The sequence below is a fragment of the Rhamphochromis longiceps genome, linkage group LG8 (assembly GCF_057381845.1).
Source record: "Rhamphochromis longiceps isolate RC_006_pf linkage group LG8, R_longiceps_female_GT1.1, whole genome shotgun sequence".
Taxonomy (NCBI): domain Eukaryota; kingdom Metazoa; phylum Chordata; class Actinopteri; order Cichliformes; family Cichlidae; genus Rhamphochromis; species Rhamphochromis longiceps.
In genome coordinates this window covers 26,966,400-26,977,372 of record NC_140564.1, presented here as the reverse complement: position 1 = coordinate 26,977,372, position 10,973 = coordinate 26,966,400, and the positions used below count along the sequence as shown (strand labels likewise).

Sequence of the window (10,973 nt, the reverse complement as noted above, 5' to 3'; positions counted from 1 at the left end):
AGAGGAGAGCTGCTGATAGCCGAAGACAATCCGGTGGACCATGCATTGAGAGGGTTATCGGCAGATCAGCTCGTTGCTTCAAATCAGGGCCAGACTCTGCGGGAAACGGAGTTACCCATAAGGGAGGCTAAGGTGAGAGAGGTTAGTGACAATGATCCAGAACTTTAAAAGGCTCAGGTGCTCAACACCAGCACAAAGGTAAATAGAACATTGTTGGACCGCCTGACTAAGTTTTCTGGCTGGAAAAGAGCTGTTAAATGAGCTGTTGCTTGTCTTAAATGTTGTGCTAAGCAAGTCAAAGGTCTTAATCCCAACGGAAGTACAAGTGTTGAGGAAAGACAACAAACTAAACTTTTCAGAATCAGATTGGTCCAAAGAGAAGCATTCAGCAGTGAAATCAAGAATCTACGGCAATGCAACAACATAATATCCAAAGACAAAGCAAACACGCTATGCAAATTAAGTCAATTTTTGGATAAGCAGGGTGTGCTGAGAGCAGGCGGCCACTTGACAAGATCTGATCTTCATCCACACATGAAACATCCTGCCATTCTTCCAAAAGCAAGCCACATGTCTTCTTTACTGATCCAGCATTATCATAAGAAAGTACAGCATCAGGGAAGAGGTATGACTGTAAATGAATTGCGATCTAATGGGATATGAGTCATTGGATGCAGCAGTGCAGTTGCCTCACACATCTGTAAGTGCATCACATGCAGGAAGTATAGAAGGAACACACAAGATCCAAAGAAGGCGGATTTGCCAGACTGGTTGTGGCATAGACTGCATTGGAACATTCTATGTTAAGGATGCAAGGAATCCACCCGGATCTGCTCAGCCTGAGCCAGAGGAGCTCAGCGAGCCGGAGCATGACCAAAACCCACTGATCAAAGCCCACTGTTCAATGGCCGTGAGCACCATTCACAGAGAGTTGGGGAATGGCTGCAATCACAGCATTGTAAGATGGCGAAAGATGTACCCTTAGGCCCCCTCCTCGATTCAGAGCAGGTCTTTCCCTTTTCAGATAAATGGTCTCCTTGACTCCCCGCTCAAACCAGCGTTCCTCCCTGTCCAAGATGTGTACATCCTCATCCTTGAAAGAGTGTCCACTGGCCTGTAGGTGTAAGCCTCGTCAGGCCAGGACTCTGCAGTCTATTTACACCTACAGGGTACATCTTCCGCCATTGATCGCTTTGATCAGTGGGTTTTGGTCATTGGTTGTTGATCAATGGCCATGAGAATTTGCATAATTAAGATTAAGGAACTGACCTCCCAGCCCTTTGTTCCTTCAGTGGGCTGGTTTCAGTCATTATGCAAATGTACTGTTTATAAGATTGGGGAAACCTGCAGTCAGCTGAGACTGAAGAAGTCACATGGATGAGTGACGAAACGTTTCTCCCACAAAACGCTACATCCAGATGAACAGAATCAACTTTGTGGAGATTTACTTTCCTGGATGATTGAGAATGCATCAAGACATCAGTGACTCGTATTATAGATATTACGAGAACTTTTGAACTGGTCATGCCCAACTCAACACAGAAAATCATTCTTGAAATGACCTTTCTAAAAGGACTGTGTACTTTGGAGGTGAGAATTGGGGTCCTCGTCCTGGCTAGGGTGTCAATGAATTAATCATCTTTGGACTGAACTACAGACAAATGTACAGATGTACTTTTGTATACATATGTATAGATATACATATACAGAGATGATCTGTATAACATACAGATGTGCTACATATATACAGATGTACTAGTGTGTGGTAAACAGATCTACACAGTGCTATAAATATATCTACAGTAGTGGAAGCATAGCGCTCTGAACAGACTATAATAATGACAGTGTACACACTATAACAGAGACTATGCTATGTAAGGGTCCTAAAACTATAGTAGTAACCAATGTGAGCATATGTTCTGTTCCCACATCCCACATCACTACAAATGGAAATGTGGTATTTTCCATTAGAGCTGTGGAACTTTCCACTTACGACAATAGCAAATTTATTTAAATACTTCCGGCTTGGCACACAGTAACCTTGACACAGGTGTCCTTGGGCAAGACACTTCACCCGTTGCCTACTGGTGGTGGTCAGAGGGCCCGGTGGCGCCAGTGTCCGGCAGCCTCGCCTCTGTCAGTGCGCCCCAGAGTGGCTGTGGCTACAATGTAGCAGTGTGTGAATGTGTGCGTGAATGGGTGGATGACTGGATGTGTAAAGCACTTTGGGGTCCTTAGGGACTAGTAAAAGCGCTATACAAATACAGGCCATTTTACCATTTATTTGCCAACCCTGTTAATGGGGAAGTAAAACCACATTCCAAAGATCAACTATCAGTTATAGCTCCGTGAATGCACAGTGCAGTTTAACACCGCCACAAAAATAACACTATGCTTCTGATCTAAAAAAAAAAAATGGACTGGATTATTTTCTTTTCACATTACATGCATTTAGTCTTTGAGTGACAGATCGCTTACAAATATGACAAATTTATTTCCCCTTTCTCGTGCTCAAATAATAATATCCTTTGCCTAGATTTCCTTTGAGGTGCTGCTGATTTTAAAATGAGATATGCTGTTCTGTTCTTGCATAAGGGAAAAGAAGAACAGCATAGATGCATTAAATTAATGGACTAATATGTTAACATTCAATTCATTAAATTTATTTAGCACCTGTTCACAATGCCAGTGATCCCAAGGAGCTTTATATTTTAAGGCACAGACTCTGCACAGAGACATATCTAATGATGAGACATCATCTTATTAGGACATTTTGGAAAGGAGGAAATGTACCACTGGATAAGGGGAATTGCAGGATGAAGAACTGTGAATAGGATGAGATGATAACAGAAATGAGCAGCAGCAAGAAAAGAATCATAAAGCAAAAGATAAAGTATAAATAAGGGATGCTTCAGGGCACAGTGATTTTAGGTTAAAACTTTTAAGCAAACTAGAAATAGAAGTATGTTTACATTATGCTAGTAAATTATAAAATACAAAATTAACACATCCCACAAAAGTCAGCTTTATTTCCTACATAAAATTACATGCACAATGTACACAGATGTTACAGATCATTTGAGCTGTCTTTGGATGTCATTGATACATCAAACAACTCTATACAAAACTTGTTGTGTTTGACTGAACATTTTGTGTTTCACAAAAAATAATTTTTCTGAAAGATACAACTTTTGAACTAATTAAGAAAATAAAATAACAGAGAAAAACTGTAACATCAAAACAAACCACCACAATAAAATCACAGCTTATTTCTCCATTAAACCTCTAGAAATTTAAATTGACTATAAAAAGCAAAGTCAACCATTAAAATCCAACAAACAAACAAATAAAAAAAGGATAATAATATAATCTTGTTATTATGCCTTTTTCCAGGGGTGGACTATATAATTGGCTATTTGGTTTCAACATGAAGATATTGTGCCACAAGTAAAAGCTGTAACTACAGCTGTCACAAACAGGTATTAACAGCGTTTATCTTAAAGCTAAATAACACATCAGACGTAAATAATTATACAGATATACCTGGATTACATATTACTCTTTTGTCAATATTTGATATATAAGCTGAAAAAGCATAAATGAAAACTGAAAATCTGCAACCAATAGTAACCAAACAATATCAAGTATTCAAATGCAAGAAAATTTATAAAACTGCCATTTATGCTGAAAACCCCTTCAATGTGACCAAATTAAACCAATAGTAAAAATAAAGAGGCAAAGAGTTCATCTGCATTAATGCTCTTGACTCAATCCCAGCTGTTGTCGATGCTTGATTTTAATCTATGGAAATTTACCCACAGAGATGCACTTTAATAAAATAACATGAGTGATAATAATCATAGCGTCTTTGCTTTGGATGGTTTAGTTTGCATCATTAATGAGATATTACTGCTCGATCGTCTTTTGCTTTTGATAAAACCACAAAAGGAGTTGCAGAAAAATAAAACCAGCTACCATAATGAGTAAAACTGAGCATCACATATTGTCTCAGTCTTTGGAAAGTACACATAGTTGTTTTTAAATCTGGTAATCAGAAATCTTGATCATGTCAGCGTTGCTTTTAGTTCTTTGCTTTTGACTCAGTTCTTCGAAACAGCCTGATTATTTTCCTGTTATGAAGGTCTTTCCATGTATTCTTCTCCAAAATGTAGTCATGGTTGGCGTAGAAAATGACTTTGCTCATGTTTTTCTCAACATAGTAGTTAGGATATTTGACGTAGTCGTCAGTCATGAATCCATATGCATCGACCTGAGGAAGACAGAAAGGCAGGAGAAATAGTAGGAGAAATATATTATGATTATACGTGTGTATGTGTCTTTTTATTAAAATAAGAGGAAGGCAGGTTGAGGACAAAGTTAGAGAGGCAAAGGCTATGATGGTTGGGATCCAGATCCATCAGATTCATCCCAGTTATTCTTGGATTTAAAACACCAAGAACAGTGAAAACGCTTATGTTTCATGAAGGGAAGTATGTGGTGGGTGGCACTGTATTAATCCCTATGGGGCGGACCTTTTGTTTAACTTGCAGAGTAAAAATGTGCTTTTTCATGAAGACTCTTCATCTTATTTCTGATTCATCTGGGCTGTGTGAGAAAGCTCCTGAAAGTTGACTTGCTCATTCTAGAGTTAATTGCCAGGTCAATGCTTCTAAAGCTGTGAATACCAGCAATAAGCACACAAAGTTCAAGTAGTTTTAACTCACTATGTCACAGGTGTGCAGAGCCAAGAAGACAGTGAATGCCCCGTTGGTTGGTCTGACCAAAGACCAGGATGTTTTATTCAGATTAGGTGACAGTAAGAACCTGTGAGTGAAGAAGAAGCATCAATTAAGCATACACATGGGGAAAATGAGCTACACTTCTATGACAGCAGAATAGGCAACCTCCAAATCCCAAACACACTGTAAAAGAACACATGCATAGAAAATTACTCAGTGTAAATTACTTGATGTTCTTCAAGAAGACTGGAGTCCTACTCCTGAAGACCACTTAAAGGAATTACAGGAAAGTTTGTCTGAGAGAGTTCAGACTGTGTTGAAAAATAAAGGTGGTCACACCAAACATTGATTGGTTAGAATTGTACCAATATATTTTGTCTAATATATTGTATGTCTATGTATGTTTGCACATGTTTCAATAAATTGCTGCAAATATTTCCCATTTTCAAAGTAAATGGGGAAAGTACTGTATTGTTCAAGGACTGTTCATGCTGACATTCATGTCTGAGTTACAATCTTATAACAGTTATTCCAGTGATGTTTTGCTTGTTTCTCATCCTTATTGTTCATTTCTAATAGGAATCCCAACTGTATGGTTGAATTAGCTAACAAGGTTGCATTCCTGGGGTAGAGCTGTAAACCACAAACGGGTGTGGCAGCGTGTGTGGAGTTTCAGAGCGAGTGTGGCTGAAGAGGAGTGCGTGTGTGCGGAGGAGCTGTGGCGGTGACTGTGTGGAAGAGGAAGCATGTGTGTGGATACCCCCCCCCCTTCTCTCCCTGGACCCCCTCCCAACTCACTGCACATATATATAGCACTGAGGTGATCCCTGTTGTAAATAAATAATCTCCTTTTGTTCTCAAAGAAAGAACTGTCTGCGCGTGAGTCCATCCAGTAGCCATGAAAGCTTTCTTCTAACTATTCATAGCCTTTTTAACAAAAATACTATGTACAGGGTGTTAATTGCAGGCTGACCTGTTCCGCACATATCGGAGGAAGTCCTGGTGCAGAACGTAGAAACGACTTTCATTGTATTGCCCTGAATAGTAGGTCCTTGGTCTGGTGAGGTTAGAAGACGAAATATGGCACACTTGTTAGTCACATATATGCCACAGAAGATATTTTGATTTGTAAAAGACATATTAGAAAGATACATTTAAATTACATGTCACAAACATTTTATATGTATGCAGGTAAAGCTTCCATGTACACTCAAAATTTGCATTTGTGAAACAAATGGCAACTGGTTGAATTTAATTTGTTAAATTCATGTTGTTTTTATTTCTTTTTTTTCTATATTATATTATGTTACAGTGTTGACCTAAGATAACAGACTTTGAATAAATTAATAGATTAAATATATATATTTGTATTGATTAATATTTTATTTTGTCCAATTGTTGTATAAATACTGTAAAGGATAATGTATGATAGTACAAATAATCTTAATAACTTTCTCCTCAGTGGCATCATTATGTGTCCCATAAAATAGAAATAGAAAAATAGAAGGTTATAGTGTTTATTTATTTACTGAAAAATAAACAAACATATGTGTTTGGGAGTACAAAACATTTACATCATGATTCAAAAAACAAAACAAAACGTAAACAAATACAGTTGGAGTCTTAATTCCTTAATGGGATAATTGCAACTTTTTGAAAGTGGTGAAAACATTTCTTGATTAATTTTCTTTCTTTTTTTTGCATTTTATACTCACAGTTTATTGCGGTATGGGCCAGCAGAGACCTTTTCTCCTCTCAGAAGAGCCTTTAGCCACTGGAAATCCCTCATCCCCTCTGGAATCAACACATATTTTATACCCTGTCAAAAGGAAAAGGAGAGCCCTTATGTTTATTCTGTGCAGGGAAAATAAGTACGATACAACACTGTTGTCTTTGAAGTTTAAGTACCTCATCATGAGGGGCAGATTTGTACCCGTACTTCTTGAGCAAGTAAAGTGATGTCGTGATGGAGTGGGCTGTGTGAACGTAAACCGATGTTTTGTTTCCTACATCTTCCTCATAACCCTTAGTGATGGCACCATTCATCCTGCCAGACAAGACAAGAATACATTTTATCAGTTGTTGCTAGCTAAAAGTGCAATACCAATGTCTAGGTGTTGACTACAAATATCTGCCATATATAAACTGCTTGTGGGACAGTGAGCAATTTCATGTGAAGTATCATCATAAAGCAACTCTAATTCGAAACATGCTGGAACATTGTGTAAAGTGTAAATCAAATCAGACTGCAGTTATTTGCAAATCGGATAAACCCACATATTATACACAATGGAACACAGAAAAAATGTACCATTTTAAGAAGAATATTACACTTTGATGACATCAACACATCTGAAAAAGAGTTGTCCATATTTACAACTGTGCATCATCCGTCTGTATTCTAATAAACCTCCATAACTATTTGGTACTGTGGTGTTCTGTGTCATCTCTATCCTATTCATCATTTCACATCTCAATCGAATTGAATTCAAATAATGACTAAATAATTATTTTTCTATAGAAACAATGATGTAAGTCTAGGAACCTTTTATGTTTTTTCGTTGAGAAACATTTTTCCAATAATTTGTAGACTTAGTGTTTTGTATGTTGTTGAACTGCTGTCCATCTTCTTCAAGATGCTCTTTTTATACCCAATTATCTCACTGACTTGTTAGCTAGCTGTTTGGGGGGGGGGGGTTAGCCCAACTTCATTTTCCTTTTTTTTTTACCTGTTCCAACTTTTTGTAGTTAGAAAATAAACAAAAATGTTGTTTTTGTGGAATTTTATAAACATTTTATTTAGATTTTTTTAAAATCAATACAACAGTTTCTTTGATACGAGATTTATATAGTCATAGACTATCGAAAGAGTAATGCCAGTACAGAAGTGAATGAATATGGAAGCCTCCATTCTTCGTGAATGACAGCAGTTGTACTAAGCAAAGAGGCCCAGACCTCCCTCTCCCCAGCCACCTCCTCCAGCTTATCCGGGGGAATACCAAGGCGTTCCCAGGCCAGCCGAGAGATATAATCTCTCCAGCGTGTCCTGGGTCTGCCCCGGGGCCTCCTCCCGGTGGGACATGCCTGGAACACCTCACCCAGGAGGCGCCCAGGGGGCATCCTTTTCAGATGCCCGAACCACCTCAGCTGGCTCCTTTCGATGTGGAGCAGCAGCTGCTCTACTCTGAGCCCCTCCCGGATGGCCGAACTTCTCACCCTATCTCTAAGGGAGAGGCCAGCCACCCTTCGGAGGAAGCTCATTTCTGCCGCTTGTATCCGCGATCTCGTTCTTTCGGTCACTACCAGGCAAAAAATAAAAAATAAAAAAATAACAACAACAAGAAAATATTGATCTGCTTCTCTTCGCACAGTGTCTGCCCAGCATAAGACGCAATTCAGACTCAAACAAAGCTGCAAAGCAGGAGAACAACATCACCATCAACTATTCTGTGCCACAGATCCAGTTCGCTGCAGCACAGAGTGATGATGAGACCGTTAACATGTGCAACTTAGAAGTAGTCAGAGGTAACTGGATGTTCAATCGGGTTAAATGCAAGGTTGATTGGATTATATCTGAAGATCATATGCTATTCGTGATAACTCTGCTAGACTCCAAATTGCTCGTCCATGCGGGCATCTCAAAATTAAATGAAACCACTTAACACTTTTTCCCTAAAACGGACTGACATGGGACACATTAAAGTTGGATCGGAACCAGCTAATCAGTGTGAAGGTAAGTGTTTTTTTCACTTATTCGAGAGAAGTCCGAAATGCGTTCTTATTACTGTTTGTTTTGACTTTTAAGCTACCCTACCAGGATATTTTCATTCAAATGCTAAGACAAAATGTCAATATCTATGAATGTGGAGACTCAAAAGACTAGTTAGGTAATAGTTGCCGATGGATTTATGAGACTTGATAGAAACTTGGACGTTTGCAACAGGTGTATCGGTGAACTACCGAGGTTGCGCCCAAATGCTTAAAGCTGTTAGCTGGTCAGTGTTTTAAGGTGTGCTTGTACTACCTGTACGGTGCGGAGTGCTGACTAAGTCATGTTAAACCCATTAAAGCGTCGAGCTCAAATATCTTTTTATTTTTGTGCACTGTTCTCTTGTCGGCACACATTTTCTGTTTACTGAAGCCTTTTGTGAATAATTTTGATCATGTAAAAACTGGGAATCGGTCCCTATTGACAATACTCTTATTTTTTGCATTGCATTTGTCATTTAGGAAAGGTAATTGGTCACTGAACTTTTTGCAACTATGTGTATTTCTAAATTTTGTGGCTTCAGTGCACGCAAATTTATATTGTTCAGTTTGCACGTTAAAAGCCTGCCAAGCACCCCAAGGCTGATTATTCTTGGTAAGAAGTCATTTATGAAATAGAGCTGATTAGACCATATTAAAATTTCTGTTTGGCACAGGAGCTTTTCGTGGACACAGGTATCCAGTCTCTGTTTTGTTAGCTCAAATTTATGTAATTTCCTTTATAAACCAAGGTTGTTGGACATGTGTCTCAGTGAATCCAGCAAAGTAACAATATCAAATTTCACATTACATATTACTGATCAACATAGTAGTCTAGCTACACCAACAGCAGAAATACTGAAGTCAATACTGTAAAGTTTAACAGCAGCACAAACTATAAACTCCAAAATAACCATACAGTTGATTCATCTCCGGTAATTTAACTGGGCTGACTGTTTGTTAGGTGTGTTTAATGTGCAGAATAATTCCCAATTATGTACAATTATAATATGTTAAAACGGACTTATGTACATAAGGCCATTAATAATTAACTGTACATAGCTATTTGCTTTATGACTATCTAGACAGTGTGAAGAAGTGAAGTATTGAAATTATTTTATGTTGCATAATGACAACATGTTGCCCCTATACATTTAAGGACAAAGTTCAATGACCGCCACCTGCTGGATGGTGAGTCCAGAGGGGCGTGTAATCTTCTTTGGTTCATTCTATGTATTGAACCTGGAATACCAGGAGTCAGCGTGTGCAAGGTTTTTTGTAAGGATAAACCCTGAAGAGGGAACAAAATGTACCTCCAAGTGTGGGACAAGCAGAAGGACTGGGACCACTGTAAAGCGAAAGGTTGTTCACATTAACCCTCATGTCACAACTTTCCTCCAGCGGCTTACCGAATTTGAGTGGAGAACTTCAAATTAGGTAACTGTTTTTGCCATTTTTAGTGAATTTCTTGTATAATTTAAGTGACCAATGTGTTGTTACCCATGTCTCCACAGATGATCCATGGCCCATGCTTTCTGGACATTTACACAAGACCAGCAACAATGAAGACAAGCTCTCTTGCCATCTTGCAAGACGTTGTCTCTGTCCAATAGGTTTTTTGAGTGCAACAGTTTTGATTTTTTTTCCTTCTTTTACCCGTTTGTTAAAAATTATTTCAGCTACTTACACTTTAATTGTCACATGTATTGGCTCACCCTACAAATCAATGAACTCAGTCCACAAAGCAAGATCAGGGTTCAGTGCAGGTCAGTCAAGTTCCTTCACACCACACACGATCATCCATGTCATTGTGGACCCTGTTTTGTGCAATGATTTGGTGGTGTGAGCCAGTATTTTGGACAAAGTGTATATAAAGGCAGAAGTGTGGGGCTTGATATTATATTCATTACAATTCAGTTTATTTGTATGGTGCCACCAAAATGAATGCCAAGGCACTTCACATTGTAGGTTTAAGACCCTAAAAAATATAACTAAGAAAACCCAACACTTGAGCATATGTTGTCTGCCATGATATGGATATGACATAATATCGTTAATGTTTGTACAACCATCTGAGAAAATAATGGATTACATGGTTTAGTAAAAACAAGTGCTTCCTCAATGAAAATATGTTTTCAGTTCTTTTCAGTTTTTGATTTTGGAAATGTGTATTTCATCAGGGAAAAATCAGAATTGAAATAAAGTGGTGTAAAGCACATGAATTATATTTTGTGTGTGTGTGTGTGTGTGTGTGTGTGTGTGTGTGTGTGTGTGTGTGTGTGTGTGTGTGTGTATCTATCCATCCATCCAATTTTTTTGGAACCCTCCAGTCTCTTACAGTATGTTACTGTTAACTGAAATTACGGTAAATTACCTGTTAAACAGTAAATGACCGCCTGTTGGGACATGGTATCCTCTAGCAGAGATGAATATTTTTGGTACTGATGATGCGTGATAACGGTGAGTTACTGGTTAATATGTTGCAGT

General features: G+C 38.4%; 1 protein-coding gene across 3 annotated transcripts in view; it reads right to left on the bottom strand.

The window, feature by feature from the left end:
* Window positions 1-3,001: 3,001 nt before the first annotated feature.
* The window catches only part of LOC146663877 (alpha-N-acetylgalactosaminide alpha-2,6-sialyltransferase 1-like), a 16,677-nt gene continuing 8,705 nt past the window's right edge, over window positions 3,002-10,973 (bottom strand). For all 3 annotated transcript variants that reach the window (XM_085416816.1, XM_085416815.1, XM_085416814.1), the window contains exons 5-9: window positions 6,648-6,786; window positions 6,455-6,558; window positions 5,713-5,796; window positions 4,725-4,824; window positions 3,002-4,270 (exon numbers count right to left, since the gene is read on the bottom strand). In XM_085416816.1, coding sequence (XP_085272942.1) covers window positions 4,082-4,270; window positions 4,725-4,824; window positions 5,713-5,796; window positions 6,455-6,558; window positions 6,648-6,786 — 616 coding nt within the window. In that variant the 3' untranslated portion in view covers window positions 3,002-4,081. The remainder of the gene's footprint in view (window positions 4,271-4,724; window positions 4,825-5,712; window positions 5,797-6,454; window positions 6,559-6,647; window positions 6,787-10,973) is intronic.